Genomic DNA, 27,139 nt, shown 5'->3' with positions numbered 1-27,139 from the left:
AGGAGGTCTTGTGTGGTAGTAGATGTAATCCTTGTTCCCTATCAGGAGGTGTTGTGTGGTAGTAGATGTAATCCTTGTTCCTCAGCAGGAGGTGTTGTGTGGTAGTAGATGTAATCCTTGTTCCCTATCAGGAGGTGTTGTGTGGTAGTAGATGTAATCCTGGTTCCTCAGCAGGAGGTGTTGTGTGGTAGTAGATGTAATCCTTGTTCCCTATCAGGAGGTGTTGTGTGGTAGTAGATGTAATCCTTGTTCCTCCTAGCAGGAGGTGTTGTGTGGTAGTAGATGTAATCCTTGTTCCTCAGCAGGAGGTGTTGTGTGGTAGTAGATGTAATCCTTGTTCCTCAGCAGGATGTGTTGTGTGGTAGTAGATGTAATCCTTGTTCCTCCTAGCAGGAGGTGTTGTGTGGTAGTAGATGTAACCCTTGTTCCTCAGCAGGAGGTGTTGTGTGGTAGTAGATGTAATCCTTGTTCCTCCTAGCAGGAGGTGTTGTGTGGTAGTAGATGTAATCCTTGTTCCTCAGCAGGAGGTGTTGTGTGGTAGTAGATGTAATCCTTGTTCCTCAGCAGGAGGTGTTGTGTGGTAGTAGATGTAATCCTTGTTCCTCAGCAGGAGGTGTTGTGTGGTAGTAGGTGTAATCCTTGTTCCTCAGCAGGAGGTGTTGTGTGGTAGTAGATGTAATCCTTGTTCCTCAGCAGGAGGTGTTGTGTGGTAGTAGATGTAATCCTTGTTCCTCAGCAGGAGGTGTTGTGTGGTAGTAGATGTAATCCTTGTTCCTCAGCAGGAGGTGTTGTGTGGCAGTAGATGTAATTCTTGTTCCTCCTAGCAGGAGGTGTTGTGTGGTAGTAGATGTAATCCTTGTTTCTCCTCAGCAGGAGGTGTTGTGTGGTAGTAGATGTAGGCCTTGTTCCTCAGCAGGAGGTCTTGTGTGGTAGTAGATGTAATCCTTGTTCCTCCTATCAGGAGGTGTTGTGTGGTAGTAGATGTAATCCTTGTTCCTCAGCAGGAGGTCTTGTGTGGTAGTAGATGTAATCCTTGTTCCTCAGCAGGAGGTGGTGTGTGGTAGTAGATGTAATCCTTGTTCCTCAGCAGGAGGTCTTGTGTGGTAGTAGCTGTAATCCTTGTTCCCTATCAGGAGGTGTTGTGTGGTAGTAGATGTAATCCTTGTTCCTCCTAGCAGGAGGTGTTGTGTGGTAGTAGATATAATCCTTGTTCCTCAGCAGGAGGAGTTGTGTGGTAGTAGATGTAACCCTTGTTCCTCAGCAGGAGGTCTTGTGTGGTAGTAGATGTAATCCTTGTTCCTCAGCAGGAGGTGTTGTGTGGTAGTAGATGTAATCCTTGTTCCTCAGCAGGAGGTGTTGTGTGGTAGTAGATGTAACCCTTGTTCCTCAGCAGGAGGTGTTGTGTGGTAGTAGATGTAATCCTTGTTCCTCAGCAGGAGGTGTTGTGTGGTAGTAGATGTAATCCTTGTTCCTCAGCAGGAGGTATTGTGTGGTAGTAGATGTAATCCTTGTTCCTCCTAGCAGGAGGTGGTGTGTGGTAGTAGATGTAACCCTTGTTCCTCAGCAGGAGGTGTTGTGTGGTAGTAGATGTAATCCTTGTTCCTCCTAGGAGGTGTTGTGTGGTAGTAGATGTAATCCTTGTTCCTCAGCAGGAGGTGTTGTGTGGCAGTAGATGCAATTCTTGTTCCTCCTAGCAGGAGGTGTTGTGTGGTAGTAGATGTAATCCTTGTTTCTCCTCAGCAGGAGGTGTTGTGTGGTAGTAGATGTAGGCCTTGTTCCTCAGCAGGAGGTCTTGTGGCGGTAGTAGATGTAATCCTTGTTCCTCCTAGCAGGAGGTGTTGTGTGGTAGTAGATGTAATCCTTGTTCCTCCTATTAGGAGGTCTTGTGTGGTAGTAGATGTAATCCTTGTTCCTCCTAGCAGGAGGTGTTGTCTGGTAGTAGATGTAATCCTTGTTCCTTCTAGCAGGAGGTGTTGTGTGGTAGTAGATGTAATCCTTGTTCCTCAGCAGGAGGTGTTGTGTGGTAGTAGATGTAATCCTTGTTCCTCCTATCAGGAGGTGTTGTGTGGTAGTAGATGTAACCCTTGTTCCTCCTATCAGGAGGTCTTGTGTGGTAGTAGATGTAATCCTTGTTCCTCAGCAGGAGGTGTTGTGTGGTAGTAGAGGTAACCCTTGTTCCTCAGCAGGAGGTGTTCTGTGGTAGTAGATGTAATCCTTGTTCCTCAGCAGGAGGTGTTGTGTGGTAGTAGATGTAATCCTTGTTGCCCAGCAGGAGGTGTTGTGTGGTAGTAGATGTAATCCTTGTTCCTCCTAGCAGGAGGTGTTGTGTGGTAGTAGATGTAATCCTTGTTCCCTATCAGGAGGTGTTGTGTGGTAGTAGATGTAATCCTTGTTCCTCAGCAGGAGGTGTTGTGTGGTAGTAGATGTAATCCTTGTTCCTCCTATCAGGAGGTGTTGTGTGGTAGTAGATGTAACCCTTGTTCCTCCTATCAGGAGGTCTTGTGTGGTAGTAGATGTAATCCTTGTTCCTCAGCAGGAGGTGTTGTGTGGTAGTAGATGTAACCCTTGTTCCTCAGCAGGAGGTGTTGTGTGGTAGTAGATGTAATCCTTGTTCCTCAGCAGGAGGTGTTGTGTGGTAGTAGATGTAATCCTTGTTGCTCAGCAGGAGGTGTTGTGTGGTAGTAGATGTAATCCTTGTTCCTCCTAGCAGGAGGTGTTGTGTGGTAGTAGATGTAATCCTTGTTCCCTATCAGGAGGTGTTGTGTGGTAGTAGATGTAATCCTTGTTCCTCAGCAGGAGGTGTTGTGTGGTAGTAGATGTAATCATTGTTCCTCATCAGGAGGTGTTGTGTGGTAGTAGATGTAATCCTTGTTCCTCCTATCAGGAGGTCTTGTGTGGTAGTAGTTGTAATCCTTGTTCCTCCTAGCAGGAGGTGTTGTGTGGTAGTAGATGTAATCCTTGTTCCTCAGCAGGAGGTGTTGTGTGGTAGTAGATGTAATCCTTGTACCCTATCAGGAGGTGTTGTGTGGTAGTAGATGTAATCCTTGTTCCTCAGCAGGAGGTGTTGTGTGGTAGTAGATGTAATCCTTGTTCTTCCTATCAGGAGGTCTTGTGTGGTAGTAGTTATAATCCTTGTTCCTCCTAGCAGGAGGTGTTGTGTGGTAGTAGATGTAATCCTTGTTCCTCAGCAGGAGGTGTTGTGTGGTAGTAGATGTAATCCTTGTACCCTATCAGGAGGTGTTGTGTGGTAGTAGATGTAATCCTTGTTCCTCAGCAGGAGGTGTTGTGTGGTTGTAGATGTAATCCTTGTTCTTCCTAGCAGGAGGTCTTGTGTGGTAGTAGATGTAGTCCTTGTTCCTCAGCAGGAGGTGTGTTGTGGTAGTAGATGTAGTCCTTGTTCCTCAGCAGGAGGTATTGCTGAGATGTTGTGTTTTTCTCCTCTCCTCGTTTCCTCTATTCCTCTACTCCTCTCCTCTCCTCCTCCCCCTCTCCTCCTCCTCTCCTCTCCTCTGCTCGTCTCCTTTACTCCTCTCCTCCTCTCCTCGTCTCCTCTCCTCGTCTCCTCTATTCCTCTCTTCCTCCTCTGCTCATCTCCTCTCCTCCTCTTCTCCTCTCCTCCTCTCCTCCTCTCCCCCACCTCTCTTTAACTAACTCCTCCTCTCCTCCCTTGCTTCCCTGGACTCAGAGAGAGGTAAACATGTTCTTGTTCTCCCCTATCCTTCCCCTCCTCTCCTCCTCCTATCCCCCTATCCTTCTCCTCTCTCCTCGCCCCCTATCCTTCTCCTCTCCCCTATCCTTCTCCTCCTCTCCTCCTCCTCTCCCCTATCCTTCTCCTCTCCCTCTCCTCTCCCCCTATCCTTCTCCTCTCTCCTTCTCCTTCTCCTCCTCTCCTCCTCCCCTCCCCATCCTTCTCCTCTCCTCCTCTCCCCCTATCCTTCTCCTCCTCTCCTCCCGTCTCCCCTATCCTTCTCCTCCTCTCCTCCTCCTCTCCCCTATCCTTCTCCTCCTCTCCTCCTCGTCTCCCCCTATCCTTCTCCTCCTCTCCTCTCCTCTCCCCTATCCTTCTCCTCCTCTCCTCCTCATCTCCCCTATCCTCCTCCTCTCCTCCTATCCCCCTATCCTCCTCCTCCTATCCCCCTATCCTTCTCCTCCTCGTCTCGCCTATCCTTCTCCTCTCCTCCTCCTCTCTCCCATCCTTCTCCTCTCCTCCTCCTCTCTCCCTATCCTTCTCCTCTCCTTTCTCCCTGTCCTTCTCCTCTCCTCCTCCTCTCCCCCTATCCTTCTCCTCTCCTCTCCCCTATCCTTCTCCTCCTCTCCTCCTCCTCTCCCCCTATCCTTCTCCTCCCCTCCTCCTCCTCTCCCCCTATCCTTCTCCTCCTCTCCTCTCCTCTCCTCTCCTCTCCTCTCCTCTCCTCTCCTCTCCTCTCCTCCTCCTCTCCTCTCCTCTCCTCTCCTCTCCTCTCTCCTCTCCTCTTCCTCTGATGTTCTGGTTATTGTTTTAATTCCTCAGCCTACGGTCTTCAGGTGTTTTACCAGTTGTTAACTCTCTCCTCTCCTCCTCTGTGTATACCCTCTCCTCTCCTCCTCTGTTAACCCTCTCCTCTACTCCTCTGTTAACCCTCTCTCCTCTCCCTCCTCTGGTTAACCCTCTCCTCTCCTCCTCTGTTAACCCCTCTCCTCTCCTCTGTTAACCCTCTCCTCCTCTGTTAACCCTCTCCTCCTCTGTAACCCTCATCCTCCTCTGTTAACCCTCTCCTCTCCTCCTCTGTTAAACCTCTCCTCTCCTCCTCTGTTAACCCTCTCCTCTCCTCCTCTGTTAACCCTCTCCTCTCCTCCTCTGTTAACCCTCTCCTCTCCTCCTCTGTTAACCCTCTCCTCTCCTCCTCTGTTAACCCTCTCCTCCTCTGTTAACCCTCTCCTCTCCTCCTCTGTTAACCCTCTCCTCCTCTGTTAACCCTCTCCTCTCCTCCTCTGTTAACCCTCTCCTCCTCTGTTAACCCTCTCTCCTCTCCTCCTCTGTTAACCCTCTCCTCTCCTCCTCTGTTAACCCTCTCCTCTCCTCCTCGTCAACCCTCTCCACTCCTCCTCTGTTAACCCTCTCCTCCTCTGTTAACCCTCTGCCTCTCCTCTGTTAACCCTCTTCCTCTCCTCCTCTGTTAACCCTCTCCTCCTCCTCCTCTGTTAACCCTCTCCTCTCCTCTGTTAACCCTCTCCACTCGCTCCTCTGTTAACCCTCTCCTCCTCTTAACCCTCTCCTCCTCTGTAACCCTCTCCTCTCCTACTCTGTCAACCCTCTCCTCTCCTCCTCTGTTAACCCTCTCCTCTCTCCTCTGTCAACCCTCTCCTCTCCTCCTCTGTTAACCCTCTCCTCTCCTCCTCTGTTAAACCCTCTCCTCTCCTCCTCTGTTAACCCTCTCCTCCTCTGTTAACCCTCTCCTCTCCTCCTCTGGTAACCCTCTCCTCTCCTACTCTGTCAACCCTCTCCTCCCTCCTCTGTTAACCCTCTCCTCTCCTCCTCTGTCAACCCTCTCCTCTCCTCTTCGGTCAACCCTCTCCTCTCCTCCTCTGTTAAACCCTCTCCTCTCCTCCTCTGTTAACCCTCTCCTCTCCTCCTCTGTTAACCCTCTCCTCTCCTCCTCTGTTAATCCTCTCCTCTCCTCCTCTGTTAACCCTCTCCTCTCCTCCTCTGTTAACCCTCTCCTCTCCTCCTCTGTTAACCCTCTCCTCTCCTTCTCTGTTAACCCTCTCCTCTCCTCCCCAGGGACTTTGCGTACGTAGCGAGGGATAAGAACACCAGGATTCTGAAGTGTCATGTGTTCCGTTGTGACACTCCAGCTAAAGCCATCGCTACCAGCCTCCACCTCATCTGCTCTAGGGTGAGCAACCTACACCCTACTCCCTGTACCCTACTCCCTGTACCCTATACCCTGTACCTAAAGCCACCCTATACTATACACCCTGAACCCTACTCCCTGTACCCAACACGCCAGCTAAAGCCATCGCTACCAGCCTCCACCTCATCTGCTCTAGGGTGAGTAACCTACACCCTACTCCCTGTACCCTATACCCTGTACCCTATACTATACACCCTGTACCCTATACCCTGTACCCTAAAGCCATCAATACCAGCCTCCACCTCATCTGCTCTAGGGTGAGTAACCTACACCCTACTCCCTGTACCCTATACCCTGTACCCTAAAGCCACCCTATACTATACACCCTAAACCCTACTCCCTGTACCCAACACGCCAGCTAAAGCCATCGCTACCAGCCTCCACCTCATCTGCTCTAGGGTGAGTAACCTACACCCTACTCCCTGTACCCTATACCCTGTAGCCTAAACTATACACCCTGTACCCTATACCCACACGCCGGCTAAAGCCCTATACCCTGTACCCTATACCCTGTACCCTACACCCTTTACCCTACACACCCCATACCCTGTACCCTATACCCTACTCCTTGTACCCTATACCCTACTCCTTGTACCGATACCCTACACACGTACCCTACAACCCTATACAATAGACAATATCCCCTACAACCTGTACCCTACACCCTATACCCCGTAGCCTACCACCTATACCCTGTACCCTACACCATGTACCCCGTACACCCCATACCCTGCACCCTATACCCTATACCTGTACCCCTACTCCCTTTACCATACTCACTCTACCCTACAACCGATACCTATATCCTATACCCTAACCCTATACCCTACAACCTATAGCCCTACACTCTATACCCTACAAACCTATAACCTATATCCTATACCCTAAACCCTATACCCTACAACCTATAGCCTACACTCTATACCCTACAACCTATAACCTATATCCTATACCCTAAACCCTTTAACCTATAGCCTACACCCTATACCCTAAACCTATACCCTACACTTTATACCCTACACCTATAGCCTACACTCTATACCCTACAACCTATAGCCTACACTCTATACCCTACAACCTATATCCTATACCCTACACCCCTTCAACCTATAGCCAACACTCTATACCCTAAACCTATAGCCTATACCCTACACCCTATACCCTACAACCTATAGCCTATACCCTACACCCTATACCCTACACCCTACACCCTATACCCTACACCCTCTACCCTACACCCTGTACCTACACCCTACAACCTATAGCCGACAACCTATAGCCTATATCCTATACCCTACAACCTATAACCTATATCCTATACCCTATACCCTACAGCCTATATCCTATACCCTACACCTATATCCTATACCCTACAACCTATATCCTATACCCTAAACCCTATACCCTACAACCTATAGCCTACACTCTATACCCCACAACCTATAGCCTACACTCTATACCCTACAACCTATAGCTTACACTCTATACCCTACAACCTATAGCCTACACTCTATACCCTAAACCTATAGCCTATACCCTACACGCTATACCCTACAACCTAGAGCCTATACCCTAAACCTATACCCTACAACCTATAGCCTACACTCTATACCCTACAACCTATAACCTATATCCTATACCCTAAACCCTTTAACCTATAGCCTACACCCTATACCCTAAACCTATACCCTACACTTTATACCCTACAACCTATAGCCAACACTCTATACCCTAAACCTATAGCCTATACCCTACACCCTATACCCTACAACCTATAGCCTATACCCTAAACCCTATACCCTACACTCTATACCCTACAACCTATATCCTAAACCCTTCAACCTATAGCCAACACTCTATACCCTAAACCTATAGCCTATACCCTACACCCTATACCCTACAACCTATAGCCTATACCCTACACCCTATACCCTACACCCTATACCCTACACCCTCTACCCTACACCCTGTACCTACACCCTACAACCTATAGCCGACACCCTATACCCTACAACCTATAGCCTATATCCTATACCCTACAACCTATAACCTATATCCTATACCCTATACCCTACAGCCTATATCCTATACCCTACAACCTATATCCTATACCCTAACCCCTATACCCTACAACCTATAGCCTACACTCTATACCCTACACCTATAGCCTACACTCTCTACCCTAACACTATAGCCTACACCCTAAACCCTACAGCCTATATCCTATACCCTACAACCTATATCCTAACCCTACCAACCTATATCCTATACCCTAAACCCTATACCCTACAACCTATAGCCTACACTCTATACCCCACAACCTATAGCCTACACTCTATACCCTACAACCTTATAGCTTACACTCTATACCCTACAACCTATAGCCTACACTCTATACCCTAAACCCTATAGCCTATACCCTACACGCTATACCCTACAACCTATAGCCTATACCCCTAAACCCTATACCCTACAACCTATAGCCTACACTCTATACCCTACAACCTATAACCTATATCCTATACCCTAAACCCTTTAACCTATAGCCTACACCCTATACCCTAAACCATACCCTACACTTTATACCCTACAACCGATAGCCAACACTCTAATACCCTAAACCTATAGCCTATACCTACACCCTATACCCTACAACCTATAGCCTATACCCTAAACCCTATACCTACCTCTATACCCTACAACCTATAGCCTACACTCTATACCCTACAACCTATATCCTATACCCTAAACCCTTCAACCTATAGCCAACACTCTATACCCTAAACCTATAGCCTATACCTACACCCTATACCCTACACCTATAGCCTATACCCTACACCCTACACCCTATAACCCTACAACCCTCTACCCTACACCCTGTACCCTACACCCTACAACCTATAGCCGACGACCCTATACCCTACAACCTATAGCCTATATCCTATACCCTACAACCTATAACCTATATCCTATAACCCTATACCCTACAGCCTATATCCTATACCCTACCAACCTATATCCTATACCCTAAAACCCTATACCCTACAACACTATAGCCTACACTCTATACCCCACAACTATAGCCTACACTCTATACCCTACAACCTATAGCCTACACTCTATACCCTACAACCTATAGCCCTACACTCTATACCCTACAAACCTATAGCCTATACCCTACACCCTATACCCTACAACCTATAGCCTATACCCTACAACCTATAGCCTATACCCTACACTCTATACCCTACAACCTATAACCTACACTCTATACCCTACAACCTATAGCCTACAACTCTATACCCTACAAACCTATAGCCTACACGCTATACCCTACACTCTATAACCTATACCATACACTATAAAACCTATAGCCTACAGCCTAGGACACACTCTACAACCTATAGCCTATACCCTACACTCTAAACCTATACCCTACACTCTACAACCTATACCTTACACTTCTTGCGGTCAAGGTTGCAGTCCTACAAATGATTTGTAATTATGTTCCAGCTCGTCCCTGTCTAGTGTCCTAGTCCCTGTCTAGTGTCCTAGTCCCTGTCTAGTGTCCCTGTCTAGTGTCCTGGTCCCTGTCTAGTGTCCTAGTCCCTGTCCCTGTCTAGTGTCCTAGTCCCTGTCTAGTCTCCTAGTCCCTGTCTAGTGTCCCTGTCTAGTGTCCTGGTCCCTGTCTAGTGTCCTAGTCCCTGTCCCTGTCTAGTGTCCTAGTCCCTGTCTAGTCTCCTAGTCCCTGTCTAGTGTCCCTGTCTAGTGTCCTGGTCCCTGTCTAGTGTCCCTGTCTAGTGTCCTAGTCCCTGTCTAGTGTCCTAGTCCCTGTCTAGTCTCCTAGTCCCTGTCTAGTGTCCCTGTCTAGTGTCCTAGTCCCTGTCTAGTGTCCCTGTCTAGTGTCCTAGTCCCTGTCTAGTGTCCTAGTCCATGTCTAGTGTCCCTGTCTAGTGTCCTAGTCCATGTCTAGTGTCCCTGTCTAGTGTCCTAGTCCCTGTCTAGTGTCCTAGTCCCTGTCTAGTGTCCTAGTCCATGTCTAGTGTCCTAGTCCCTGTCTAGTGTCCTAGTCCATGTCTAGTGTCCCTGTCTAGTGTCCTGGTCCCTGTCTAGTGTCCTAGTCCCGTGTCTAGTGTCCTAGTCCCTGTCTAGTGTCCTAGTCCCTGTCTAAATCAAATCAAATCAAATGTATTTATATAGCCCTTCATACATCAGCTGATATCTCAAAGTGCTGTACAGAAACCCAGCCTAAAACCCCAAACAGCAAGCAATGCAGGTGTAGAAGCACGGTGGCTAGGAAAAACTCCCTAGAAGGCCAAAACCTAGGAAGAAACCTAGAGAGGAACCAGGCTATGTGGGGTGGCCAGTCCTCTTCTGGCTGTGCCGGGTGGAGATTATAACAGAACATGACCAAGATGTTCAAATGTTCATAAATGACCAGCATGGTCGAATAATATAAGGCAGAACAGTTGAAACTGGAGCAGCAGCACGGCCAGGTGGACTGGGGACAGCAAGGAGTCATCATGTCAGGTAGTCCTGGGGCATGGTCCTAGGGCTCAGGTCCTCCGAGAGAGAGAGAGAGAAAGAGAGAATTAGAGAACGCACACTTAGATTCACACAGGACACCGAATAGGACAGGAGAACTACTCCAGATATAACAAACTGACCCTAGCCCCCCGACACATAAACTACTGCAGCATAAATACTGGAGGCTGAGACAGGAGGGGTCAGGAGACACTGTGGCCCCATCCGAGGACACCCCCGGACAGGGCCAAACAGGAAGGATATAACCCCACCCACTAGTCTAGTCTCCTAGTCCCTGTCTAGTGTCCCTGTCTAGTGTCCTGGTCCCTGTCTAGTGTCCCTGTCTAGTGTCCTAGTCCCTGTCTAGTGTCCTAGTCCCTGTCTAGTGTCCTAGTCCCTGTCTAGTGTCCTAGTCCCTGTCTAGTGTCCTGGTCCCTGTCTAGTGTCCTGGTCCCTGTCTAGTGTCCCTGTCTAGTGTCCTGGTCCCTGTCTAGTGTCCCTGTCTAGTGTCCTGGTCCCTGTCTAGTGTCCTCGTCCCTGTCTAGTGTCCCTGTCTAGTGTCTTGGTCCCTGTCTAGTGTCCCTGTCCAGTGTCCTGGTTCCTGTCTAGTGTCCTAGTCCCTGTCTAGTGTCCTAGTCCCTGTCTAGTGTCCTGGTCCCTGTCTAGTGTCCTAGTTCCTGTCTAGTGTCCTAGTTCCTGTCTAGTGTCCTAGTCCCTGTCTAGTGTCCTAGTCCCTGTCTAGTGGCCTAGGCCCTGTCTAGTGTCAGAGAGAGAGGGGGATGGAGAGAGCGAGAGAGAGGGATGTATGGAGAGGGGAATGAGAGAGGGAGAGAGAGAAAGAGGGAGAGAGCAATGCAGAGAGTGGCAAAACCTACGTTTATCCATCATTTATTGGTGTGTTGCAGAGAGGAATATATTTTAGTGAGAGAGAGAGAGAGAGAGGGAGAGACGGAGAGAGACGGAGAGAGAGGGAGTGACTGAGAGAGGGAGAGAGAGAGAGAGAGAGAGAGGTAGAGACGGGAGAGACGGGGAGAGAGAGAGCGAGAGAGACGGGGAGAGAAAGAGAGAGATAGAGGGAGAGACGGAGAGATGGAGAGAGAGATAGAGGGAGAGAGATAGAGGGAGAAGAGAGAGGCTGACCTGGTTAGCTGTGTGTGCAGAGCAGAGTAGACTTAGAGGGGAGGGGAGTGTCACTCCCCAGGTGATTTGGCGAGACAGTTTGACACTCTTTCAAGAGAGAAATTTATCTTGGGTTATTCTAGCTAATTTACTCCTTCTCTCCTCCTCTCTTCTCCCCTCCTCTCTGCTCCTCTCTTCTCCTCTCCCCTCCTCTCGTCTCCTCTCCTCTCATTTGTAGATCATGTCGGAGCGTAAGCATGCTAAAGCGTTATCAGGGGCGTTGTCAGGGGGCGTGTCTCTACACGACAGAATGCAGTCAGGACTAGACCTCCCACTACAAGGTACTCTACTCTACTGTAATCTACTCTACTGTAATCTACTCTGCTCTACTGTAATCTACTCTACTGTAATCTACTCTGCTCTACTGTAATCTACTCTACTGTAATCTACTCTACTGTTATCTACTCTGCTCTACTCTGCTCTACTGTAATCTACTCTGCTCTACTGTACTCTACTCTGCTCTACTGTAATCTACTCTACTGTAACCTACTCTGCTCTACTGTAATCTACTCTACTCTACTGTAATCTACTCTGCTCTACTGTACTCTACTCTGCTCTACTGGAATCTACTCTGCTCTACTCTACTCTGCTCTACTGTAGTCTACTCTACTATAATCTACTCTACTGTAATCTACTCTGCTCTACTGTACTCTACTCTACTACAATCTATTCTACTGGAATCTACTCTGCTCTACTGTAATCTACTCTGCTCTACTGTAATCTACTTTGCTCTACTGTAATCTACTCTACTCTACTCTGCTCTACTGTAATCTACTCTAATCGGCTCTACTGTAATCTACTCTACTCTACTCTACTCTGCTCTACTGTACTCTACTGTACTCTACTCTACTGTACTGTAATCTACTCTACTGTACTCTACTGTACTCTGCTCTGCTCTACTGTACTCTACTGTACTCTGCTCTACTGTACTGTACTCTGCACTACTCGACTCTGCTTTATACTGTATCACATATACTGTATAGTGTATCACATATACTGTACCACATATACTGTATCACATATACTGTACCACATATACTGCATCACATATACTGTATCACATATACTGTATAGTGTATCACATATACTGTACCACATATACTGTATCACATATACTGTACCACATATACTGTATCACATATACTGTATAGTGTATCACATATACTGTACCACATATACTGTATCACATATACTGTACCACATATACTGTATCACATATACTGTACCACATATACTGTATCACATATACTGTACCACATATACTGTATCACATATACTGTACCACATATACTGTATAGTGTATCACATATACTGTATCACATATACTGTATAGTGTATCACATATACTGTACCACATATACTGTATAGTGTATCACATATACTGTACCACTACTGTATCACATATACTGTACCACATATACTGTATCACATATACTGTACCACATATACTGTACCACATATACTGTATCACATATACTGTATAGTGTATCACATATACTGTATCACATAAACTGTATAGTGTATCACATATACTGTACCACATATACTGTATAGTGTATCACATATACTGTATCACATAAACTGTATACTGTATCACATATACTGTACCACATATACTGTATACTGTATCACATATACTGTATCACATATACTGTATAGTGTATCACATATACTGTACCACATATACTGTACCACATATACTGTATCACATATACTGTACCACATATACTGTATCACATATACTGTACCACATATACTGTACCACATATACTGTATCACATATACTGTACCACATATACTGTATCACATATACTGTACCACATATACTGTACCACATATACTGTATCACATATACTGTACCACATATACTGTATAGTGTATCACATATACTGTATCACATAAACTGTATAGTGTATCACATATACTGTACCACATATACTGTATCACATATACTGTACCACATATACTGTATCACATATACTGTACCACATATACTGTATCACATATACTGTACCACATATACTGTATCACATATACTGTACCACATATACTGTATAGTGTATCACATATACTGTATCACATAAACTGTATAGTGTATCACATATACTGTACCACATATACTGCATCACATATACTGTATACTGCATCACATATACTGTATACTGTATCACATATACTGTTTTCTGTATCACATATACTGTATACTGTATCATGTATACTGTATCACATATACTGTATCACATATACTGTATACTGTATCACATATACTGTATACTGTATCACATATACTGTATACTGTATCACATATACTGTGTCACATCTAATGTATCACATATACTGCATCACATATACTGTATAGTGTATCACATTTACTGTATCACACATACTGAATACTGTATCACATATACTGTATCACATATACTGTATACTGTATCACATATACTGTGTACTGTATCACATATACTGTATCACATATACTGTATTCTGTATCACATATACTGTATACTGTATCACATATACTGTATACTGTATCATGTATACTGTATCACATATACTGTATCACATATACTGTATCACATATACTGTATCATATACTGCATCACATATACTGTATCACATATACTGTATCATATATACTGTATCACATATACTGCATCACATATACTGTATCACATATACCATATACTGTATCACATATACTGTATTCTGTATCACATATACTGTATACTGTATCATGTATACTGTATCACATATACTGTATCACATATACTGTATACTGTATCACATATACTGTATTCTGTATCACATGTACTGTATACTGTATCACATATACTGTATTCTGTATCACATATACTGTATACTGTATCACATATACTGTATACTGTATCACATATACTGTATCACATATACTGTATTCTGTATCACATATACTGTATACTGTATCACATATACTGTATACTGTATCACATATACTGTATCACATATACTGCATCACATATACTGTATCACATATACTGTATACTGTATCACATATACTGTATTCTGTATCACATATACTGTATACTGTATCATGTATACTGTATCACATATACTGTATACTGTATCACATATACTGTATTCTGTATCACATATACTGTATACTGTATCACATATACTGTATCACATATACTGTATTCTGTATCACATATACTGTATACTGTATCACATATACTGTATACTGTATCACATATACTGCATCACATATACTGTATCACATATACTGCATCACATATACTGCATCACATATACTGTATCACATATACTGTATCACATATACTGTATTCTGTATCACATATACTGTATACTGTATCACATATACTGTATACTGTATCACATATACTGTATTCTGTATCACATATACTGTATACTGTGTCACATATAATGTATCACATATACTGTATAGTGTATCACATTTACTGTATCACACATACTGTATACTGTATCACATATACTGTATCACATATACTGTATACTGTATCACATATACTGTGTACTGTATCACATATACTGTATCACATATACTGTATCATATATACTGTATCACATATACTGTATCACATATACTGCATCACATATACTGCATCACATATACTGTATCACATATACTGTATCACATATACCATATACTGTATCACATATACTGTATTCTGTATCACATATACTGTATACTGTATCACATATACTGTATACTGTATCATGTATACTGTATCACATATACTGTATCACATATACTGTATACTGTATCACATATACTGTATTCTGTATCACATATACTGTATACTGTATCACATATACTGTATACTGTATCACATATACTGTATCACATATACTGTATTCTGTATCACATATACTGTATACTGCATCACATATACTGCATCACATATACTGCATCACATATACTGCATCACATATACTGTATCACATATACTGTATACTGTATCACATATACTGTATTCTGTATCACATATACTGTATACTGTATCATGTATACTGTATCACATATACTGTATCACATATACTGTATACTGTATCACATATACTGTATTCTGTATCACATATACTGTATACTGTATCACATATACTGTATACTGTATCACATATACTGTATCACATATACTGTATTCTGTATCACATATACTGTATACTGTATCACATATACTGTATACTGTATCACATATACTGTATACTGTATCACATATACTGCATCACATATACTGTATCACATATACTGCATCACATATACTGCATCACATATACTGCATCACATATACTGTATCACATATACTGTATACTGTATCATGTATACTGTATCACATATACTGTATCACATATACTGTATCTATACTGTATCACATATACTGTATCACATATACTGTATACTGTATCACATATACTGTATTCTGTATCACATATACTGTATACTGTATCACATATACTGTATACTGTATCACATATACTGTATCACATATACTGTATTTTGTATCACATATACTGTATACTGTATCACATATACTGTATCACATATACTGTATACTGTATCACATATACTGTATCACATATACTGCATCACATATACTGTATCACATATACTGCATCACATATACTGCATCACATATACTGCATCACATATACTGCATCACATATACTGTATCACATATACTGTATCACATATACTGTATGCTGTATCACATATACTGTATTCTGTATCACATATACTGTATACTGTATCACATATACTGTATACTGTATCACATATACTGTATCACATATACTGCATCACATATACTGTATCACATATACTGCATCACATATACTGCATCACATATACTGTATACTGTATCACATATACTGTATTCTGTATCACATATACCTTATACTGTGTCACATATAATGTATCACATATACTGCATCACATATACTGTATAGTGTATCACATTTACTGTATCACACATACTGTATCACATATACTGCATCACATATACTGCATCACATATACTGTATACTGTATCACATATACTGTATTCTGTATCACATATACCTTATACTGTATCACATATACTGTATCACATATACTGTATCATATATACTGTATCACATATACTGTATACTGTATCACATATACTGCATCACATATACTGTGTACTGTATCACATATACTGTATCACATATACTGTATCACATATACTGTGTACTGTATCACATATACTGTATCATATATACTGTATCACATATACTGTATCACATATACTGCATCACATATACTGCATCACATATACTGTATCACATATACTGTATCACATATACCATATACTGTATCACATATACTGTATTCTGTATCACATATACTGTATCACATATACTGCATCACATATACTGTATCACATATACTGCATCACATATACTGTATCATATATACTGTATCACATATACTGTATCACATATACTGCATCACATATACTGCATCACATATACTGTATCACATATACTGTATCACATATACCATATACTGTATCACATATACTGTATTCTGTATCACATATACCATATACTGTATCACATATACTGTATTCTGTATCACATATACTGTATACTGTATCACATATACTGTATACTGTATCACATATACTGTATTCTGTATCACATATACTGTATACTGTATCACATATACTGTATCACATATACTGCATCACATATACTGTATCACATATACTGCATCACATATACTGCATCACATATACTGCATCACATATACTGTATCACATATACTGCATCACATATACTGTATCACATATACTGTATCACATATACTGTATTCTGTATCACATATACTGCATACTGTATCACATATACTGTATACTGTATCACATATACTGTATACTGTATCACATATACTGTATCACATATACTGCATCACATATACTGCATCACATATACTGTATCACATATACTGTATCACATATACTGTATACTGTATCACATATACTGTATTCTGTATCACATATACTGTATACTGTATCACATATACTGTATACTGTATCACATATACTGTATCACATATACTGTATACTGTATCACATATACTGTATCACATATACTGTATAGTGTATCACATATACTGTATCACATATACTGTATACTGTATCACATATACTGTATCATATATACTGTATACTGTATCACATATACTGTATCACGTATACTGTATCACATATACTGTATCACATATACTGTATACTGTATCACATATACTGTATCACATATACTGTATACTGTATCACATATACTGTATACTGTATCACATATACTGTATCATATATACTGTATCACATATACTGTATACTGTATCACATATACTGTATCATATATACTGTATACTGTATACTGTATCTCATATACTTAATATGATTATTGTATATACAGTGGGGCAAAAAAGTAGTTATTCAGCCACCAATTGTGCAAGTTCTCCCACTTAAAAAGATGAGAGAGGCCTGTAATTTTAATCATAGGTACACTTCAACTATGACAGAGAAAATCCAGAAAATCACATTGTAGGATTATTTATGAATTTATTTGCAAATTATGGTGGAAAATAAGTATTTGTGTGTGTCTGTCTGTCTGTCTGTGTGCGTGTGTGTATATGTGTGTGTGTGTGTGTGTGTGTGTATATATATGTGTGTGTGTGTGTGTGTGTGTTCAGCAGAGTTCCCCACTCCAAAGACAGAGTTGGTCCAGAAGTTCCGGCTGCTGTATCTGGGTATGAAGCCAGTAGACAGACCTATAGGTGAGACACACACACACACACACACACACACACACACACACACACACACACACACACACACACACACACACACACACACACACACACACACACACACACACACACACACACACACAACAGACAACAGACAGACAGACGCACTCTGTGGTAGTTAGTGAGTGATCCTGAACTCTAACCTCTGACCCCTGACCCCTGCCCTGTGACCCTAGGTATGGACATATTGAACGGGGCCATAGACAGTCTGATTGGTTCTTCCAGTAGAGAGGAGTGGAAAGCTGTTAACCTCAACGTGGCTGATGCTACCCTCATTATCAGCAACAACCAGGTACCACTATATACACTATATACACTATATACACTATATACACTATATACACCTCTACCCTCATTATCAGCAACAACCAGGTCCCACTATATACACTATATACACTATATACACCTCTACCCTCATTATCAACAACCACCACTATATACACTATATACACCTCTACCCTCATTATCAACAACCACCACTATATACACCTCTACCCTCATTATCAACAACCAGGTACCATACACTATATACACCTCTACCCTCATTATCAGCAACAACCAGGTACCATACACTATATACACCTCTACCCTCATTATCAGCAACAACCAGGTACCATTATATACACCTCTACCCTCATTATCAGCAACAACCAGGTACCACTATATACACCTCTACCCTCATTATCAGCAACAACCAGGTACCACTATATACACCTCTACCCTCATTATCAACAACAACCAGGTACCACTATATACACCTCTACCCTCATTATCAACAACCACCACTATATGCACTATATACACCTCTACCCTCATTATCAACAACTACCACTATATACACCTCTACCCTCATTATCAACAACCACCACTATATACACTATATACACCTCTACCCTCATTATCAGCAACCAGGTAACATTCACTATATACACCTCTACCCTCATTATCAACAACCACCACTATATACACTATATACACCTCTACCCTCATTATCAACAACCACCACTATATATACTATATACACCTCTACCCTCATTATCAACATCCACCACTATATACACTATATACACCTCTACCCTCATTATCAACAGCCACCACTATATACACCTATACCCTCATTATCAACAACCACCACTATATACACTATATACACCTCTACCCTCATTATCAACAACCACCACTATATATACTATATACACCTCTACCCTCATTATCAACAACCACCACTATATACACTATATACACCTCTACCCTCATTATCAACAACCACCACTATATACACCTCTACCCTCATTATCAGCAACCACCACTATATACACTATATACACCTCTACCCTCATTATCAACAACCACCACTATATACACTATATACACCTCTACCCACATTATCAACAACCACCACTATATATACCTCTACCCTCATTATCAGCAACCACCACTATATACACTATATACACCTCTACCCACATTATCAACAACCACCACTATATATACCTCTACCCTCATTATCAACAACCACCACTATATACACTATATACACCTCTACCCTCATTATCAACAACCACCACTATATACACCTCTACCCTCATTATCAACAACCACCACTATATACACCTCTACCCTCATTATCAGCAACCACCACTATATATACTATATACACCTCTACCCTCATTATCAACATCCACACTATATACACTATATACACCTCTACCCTCATTATCAACAACCACCACTATATACACTATATACACCTCTACCCTCAGTATCAACAACCACCACTATATACACCTCTACGCTCATTATCAACAACCACCACTATATACACCTCTACCCTCATTATCAACAACCACCACTATATACATCTCTACCCTCATTATCAACAACCACCACTATATACACTATATACACCTCTACCCTCATTATCAACAACCACCACTATATACACCTCTACCCTCATTATCAACAACCACCACTATATACACTATATACATCTCTACCCTCATTATCAACAACCACCACTATATACACTATATACACCTCTACCCTCATTATCAACAACCACCACTATATACACTATATACACCTCTACCCTCATTATCAACAACCACCACTATATACACTATATACACCTCTACCCTCATTATCAACAACCACCACTATATACACTATATACACCTCTACCCTCAGTATCAACAACCACCACTATATACACCTCTACCCTCATTATCAGCAACCACCACTATATACACTATATACACCTCTACCCTCATTATCAACAACCACCACTATATACACTATATACACCTCTACCCTCAGTATCAACAACCACCACTATATACACCTCTACCCTCATTATCAGCAACCAGGTAACATTCACTATATATACCTCTACCCTCATTATCAACAACCACCACTATATACACTATATACACCTCTACCCTCAGTATCAACAACCACCACTATATACACCTCTACCCTCATTATCAGCAACCACCACTATATACACTATATACACCTCTACCCTCATTATCAACAACCACCACTATATACACCTCTACCCTCATTATCAACAACCACCACTATATACACCTCTACCCTCATTATCAACAACCACCACTATATACATCTCTACCCTCATTATCAACAACCACCACTATATACACTATATACACCTCTACCCTCATTATCAACAACCACCACTATATACACCTCTACCCTCATTATCAACATCCACCACTATATACGGGGGCGGCAGGGTAGCCTAGTGGTTAGAGCGTTGGACTAGTAATCGAAAGGTTGCAAGTTCGAATCCCCGAGCTGACAAGGTACAAATCTGTCGTTCTGCCCCTGAACAGGCAGTTAACCCACTGTTCCTAGGCCGTCATTGAAAATAAGAATTTGTTCTTAACTGACTTGCCTAGTAAAATAAAGGTAAAATTAAAATTAAAATTAAATACACTATATACACCTCTACCCTCATTATCAACAACCACCACTATATACACTATATACACCTCTACCCTCATTATCAACAACCACCACTATATACACTATATACACCTCTACCCTCATTATCAACAACCACCACTATATACACTATATACACCTCTACCCTCATTATCAACAACCACCACTATATACACTATATACACCTCTACCCTCATTATCAACAACCACCACTATATACACTATATACACCTCTACCCTCATTATCAGCAACCAGGTAACATTCACTATATACACCTCTACCCTCATTATCAACAACCACCACTATATACACTATATACACCTCTACCCTCATTATCAGCAACCAGGTAACATTCACTATATATACCTCTACCCTCATTATCAACAACCACCACTATATACACTATATACACCTCTACCCTCATTATCAACAACCACCACTATATACACCTCTACCCTCATTATCAACATCCACCACTATATACACTATATACACCTCTACCCTCATTATCAACAACCACCACTATATACACTATATACACCTCTACCCTCATTATCAACAACCACCACTATATACACCTCTACCCTCATTATCAACAACCACCACTATATACACTATATACATCTCTACCCTCATTATCAACAACCACCACTATATACACTATATACACCTCTACCCTCATTATCAACAACCACCACTATATACACTATATACACCTCTACCCTCATTATCAACAACCACCACTATATACACTATATACACCTCTACCCTCATTATCAGCAACCAGGTAACATTCACTATATATACCTCTACCCTCATTATCAACAACCACCACTATATACACTATATACACCTCTACCCTCAGTATCAACAACCACCACTATATACACCTCTACCCTCATTATCAACAACCACCACTATATACACTATATACACCTCTACCCTCAGTATCAACAACCACCACTATATACACCTCTACCCTCATTATCAACAACCACCACTATATACACTATATACATCTCTACCCTCATTATCAACAACCACCACTATATACACTATATACACCTCTACCCTCATTATCAACAACCACCACTATATACACTATATACACCTCTACCCTCATTATCAGCAACCAGGTAACATTCACTATATATACCTCTACCCTCATTATCAACAACCACCACTATATACACTATATACACCTCTACCCTCATTATCAACAACCACCACTATATACACCTCTACCCTCATTATCAACAACCACCACTATATACACTGTATACACCTCTACCCTCATTATCAACAACCACCACTATATACACTATATACACCTCTACCCTCATTATCAACAACCACCACTATATATACCTCTACCCTCATTATAAACAACCACCACTATATATACCTCTACCCTCATTATAAACAACCACCACTATATACACTATATACACCTCTACCCTCATTATCAACAACCACCACTATATACACTATATACACCTCTACCCTCATTATCAACAACCACCACTATATACACTATATACACCTCTACCCTCATTATCAACAACCACCACTATATACACCTCTACCCTCATTATCAGCAACCACCACTATATACACTATATACACCTCTACCCTCATATCAACAACCACCACTATATACACCACCTCTACCCTCATTATCAACAACCACCACTATATACACTATATACACCTCTACCCTCATTATCAACAACCACCACTATATACACTATATACACCTCTACCCTCATTATCAACAACCACCACTATATACACTATATACACCTCTACCCTCATTATCAGCAACCAGGTAACATTCACTATATATACCTCTACCCTCATTATCAACAACCACCACTATATACACTATATACACCTCTACCCTCAGTATCAACAACCACCACTATATACACCTCTACCCTCATTATCAACAACCACCACTATATACACCTCTACCCTCAGTATCAACAACCACCACTATATACACCTCTACCCTCATTATCAACAACCACCACTATATACACTATATACACCTCTACCCTCATTATCAACAACCACCACTATATACACCTCTACCCTCATTATCATCAACCACCACTATATATACACTATATACACCTCTACCCTCATTATCAACAACCACCACTATATACACTATATACACCTCTACCCTCATTATCAACAACCACCATTATATATACCTCTACCCTCATTATCAACAACCACCACTATATACAATATATACACCTCTACCCTCATTATCAACAACCACCACTATATACACTATATACACCTCTACCCTCATTATCAACAACCACCACTATATACACTATATACACCTCTACCCTCATTATCAACAACCACCACTATATACACCTCTACCCTCATTATCAGCAACCACCACTATATACACTATATACACCTCTACCCTCATTATCAACAACCACCACTATATACACTATATACACCTCTACCCTCATTATCAACAACCACCACTATATACACTATATACACCTCTACCCTCATTATCAACAACCACCACTATATTACACCTCTACCCTCATTATCAACAACCACCACTATATACACTATATACATTCTCTACCCTCATTATCAACAACCACCACTATATACACTATATACACCTTACCCTCATTATCAACAACCACCACTATATACACCTCTACCCTCATTTTCTCTCTCTCCCCCCTCTCTCTCTCTCTCCCCCCTCTCTCTCTCTCTCTCTCCCTCTCTCTGCCTCTCTCCCCCTCTCTCTGCCTCTCTCTCTCTCTGTCTCTCTCTCTGTCTCTCTCTCTGTCTCTCTCTCTGTCTCTCTCTCTCTCTCTCTCTCTGTCTCTCTCTCTTCTCCCCCCTCTCTCTCACTCTCTCCCCTCTCTCCCCCTCTCTCTGCCTCTCTCTCTCTCTGTCTCTCTCTCTGTCTCTCTCTCTCTCTCTCTGTCTCTCTCTCTCTCCCCCCTCTCTCTCTCTCTCTCTCCTCCCTCTCTCTATGTCTCTCTCTTTCCCTCTGAGGACGTTTATCATGTGTGTGTCTTTCTCTCTCTCTGTGAATCAGGAGGAGGAGGAGGTGAAGGAGGAGGTGAAGGAGGAGGTGAAGGAGGAGGTGGAGGAGGAGGTGGAGGAGGAGGTGTTGGTAGAGTGCAGGGTGAGGTTTCTGTCCTTCATGGGGGTAGGGAGGGACATCCACTGCTTTGCCTTCATCATGGACGGAGGAGGACAACGCTACGAGTGTCACGTGTTCTGGTGTGAACCCAACGCTGGACAGCTCTCTGAGGCCGTACAGGCTGCGTGCATGGTGCGTACACTCTAGAATATGTAGATCTATCTGCAGGCTTCATGCATGGTGAGTACACTCTAGAATATCTACATCTATGTACAGGCTTCATGCATGTTTAGTACAGTCTATAATATCTAGATCTATATGCAGGCTTCATGCATGGTGAGTACAGTCTATAATATCCAGATCTATATGCAGGCTTCATGCATGGTGAGTACACTCTAGAATATCTAGATCTATATGCAGGCTTCATGCATGGTGAGTACACTCTATAATATCTAGATCTATCTGCAGGCTTCATGCATGGTGAGTACAGTCTATATCTACTGTATGTACTGTATGTATGTACTGTATCAAATCCTCCTGGAGGTCCGGAGTACTGCTGCTGTTCTGTTCTTCCTGATCTTTAATGGTACCACCTGGTGTCTCTCCCTCTCTCTCTGTCTCTCTATGTCTTACTCTCTCTCTTTCTGTCTCTCTACATCTCTCTCTCTCTCTCCGTTTCTCTCTCTCTGTCTCTCTACGTCTTACTCTCTGTCTCTCTGTCTCTCTGTCTCTCTCTCTCTCTCTCTCTCTCTCTCTCTCTCTCTCTCTCTCTGTCTCTCTCTCTCTCTCACTCTCTCTCTCTCCCCACCCATCTCCCTCTCCTCTAGTTAAGGTATCAGAAGTGCCTGTTGGCTCACCCCCCCTCCCAGAGATCCCTCCCCTCCTGTGGCCGTGGCTCCTCCTCCCTGGGCAGCGGCGGTGGTAACCGCGGGTAACGGCGGTGTGAAGAGAGGAGTGCTGTCCCTCATCGACACCCTCAAACAGAAGGGACCGCTGCCCCACCAGAGTAACCACGGAAACTAAACTAACATCGTGACTATGACCGCACACCCCGGTAACTGGGAAAAAAAACAACGCTGCACCTTTTGCTAATCGTGAAAATCACTACTCTAATCCGGTCGAACTATGGCAGCCAAACGTAGACCTCCTCCCATCACCTCAACACAGAACTGTCTACCAGTCGGTGATCACCTCAACACAGAACTGTCTACCAGTCGGTGATCACCTCAACACAGAACTGTCTACCAGCCGGTGATCACCTCAACACAGAACTGTCTACCAGTCGGTGATCACCTCAACACAGAACTGTCTACCAGTCGGTGATCACCTCAACACAGAACTGTCTACCAGCCGGTGATCACCTCAACACAGAACTGTCTACCAGCCGGTGATCACCTCAACACAGAACTGTCTACCAGTCGGTGATCACCTCAACACAGAACTGTCTACCAGTCGGTGATCACCTTAACACAGAACTGTCTACCACCCGGTGATCACCTCAACACAGAACTGTCTACCAGTCGGTGATCACCTCAACACAGAACTGTCTACCAGTCGGTGATCACCTCAACACAGAACTGTCTACCAGTCGGTGATCACCGCAACACAGAACTGTCTACCAGCCGGTGATCACCTCAACACAGAACTGTCTACCAGTCGGTGATCACCTCAACACAGAACTGTCTACCAGCCGGTGATCACCTCAACACAGAACTGTCTACCAGTCGGTGATCACCTCAACACAGAACTGTCTACCAGTCGGTGATCACCTCAACACAAAGAGAGAGAGAGGAAAATAATCAGGTTGGAGTGACCTCTACCCTCTGACCTGGTGACCCTTTCTGTCTGTACCTGTACCTCCAGCATGACCTGGGACACCTGTAGACACAACCTACACACACCTGTAGAGGCACCTGTAGACACAACACACACACACCTGTAGAGGCACCTGTTCATATCTACACCTGTATACACCTGTTCATATCTACACCTGTATACACCTGTTCATATCTATACCTGTATACACCTGTTCATATCTATACCTGTATACACCCGTTCATATCTATACCTGTATACACCTGTTCATATCTATACCTGTATACACCTGTTCATATCTACACCTGTTCATATCTACACCTGTTCATATCTACACCTTTATCATATCTACACCTGTTCATATCTACACCTGTTCATATGTTCATATCTACACCTGTTCATATCTACACCTGTATACACCTGTTCATATCTATACCTGTATACACCTGTTCATATCTATACCTGTATACACCTGTTCATATCTATACCTGTATACACCTGTTCATATCTACACCTGTTCATATCTACACCTGTTCATATCTACACCTTTATCATATCTACACCTGTTCATGTCTACACCTGTATACACCTGTTCATATCTACACCTGTTCATATCTACACCTGTATACACCTGTTCATATCTACACCTGTATACACCTGTTCATATCTATACCTGTATACACCTGTTCATATCTATACCTGTATACACCTGTTCATATCTATACCTGTATACACCTGTTCATATCTACACCTGTTCATATCTACAC

The 27,139-nt window shown here is 42.5% G+C and overlaps 1 protein-coding gene and 1 long non-coding RNA gene across 2 annotated transcripts in view; one reads left to right on the top strand and one right to left on the bottom strand.

Annotated features, from left to right (window-relative positions):
- LOC109887300 (amyloid-beta A4 precursor protein-binding family B member 2) overlaps positions 1-25,986 on the top strand; it is a 39,178-nt gene extending 13,192 nt beyond the window's left edge. Inside the window, exons 6-12 of the mRNA XM_031821309.1 lie at positions 3,686-3,691; positions 5,762-5,876; positions 11,776-11,878; positions 18,334-18,417; positions 18,627-18,742; positions 24,510-24,749; positions 25,385-25,986. Coding sequence (XP_031677169.1) covers positions 3,686-3,691; positions 5,762-5,876; positions 11,776-11,878; positions 18,334-18,417; positions 18,627-18,742; positions 24,510-24,749; positions 25,385-25,492 — 772 coding nt within the window. The 3' untranslated portion in view covers positions 25,493-25,986. The remainder of the gene's footprint in view (positions 1-3,685; positions 3,692-5,761; positions 5,877-11,775; positions 11,879-18,333; positions 18,418-18,626; positions 18,743-24,509; positions 24,750-25,384) is intronic.
- A 540-nt stretch (positions 25,987-26,526) lies between these two features.
- Positions 26,527-27,139, bottom strand: part of LOC116372506 (uncharacterized) — an 814-nt gene continuing 201 nt past the window's right edge. Inside the window, exons 3-5 of the long non-coding RNA XR_004209140.1 lie at positions 26,952-26,993; positions 26,767-26,860; positions 26,527-26,557 (exon numbers count right to left, since the gene is read on the bottom strand). This is a non-coding gene — a long non-coding RNA (uncharacterized LOC116372506). The remainder of the gene's footprint in view (positions 26,558-26,766; positions 26,861-26,951; positions 26,994-27,139) is intronic.

The sequence above is a fragment of the Oncorhynchus kisutch genome, unplaced genomic scaffold, assembly GCF_002021735.2.
Source record: "Oncorhynchus kisutch isolate 150728-3 unplaced genomic scaffold, Okis_V2 scaffold3960, whole genome shotgun sequence".
NCBI classification, from domain to species: domain Eukaryota; kingdom Metazoa; phylum Chordata; class Actinopteri; order Salmoniformes; family Salmonidae; genus Oncorhynchus; species Oncorhynchus kisutch.
This window is presented reverse-complemented; position numbering and strand designations above follow the sequence as displayed.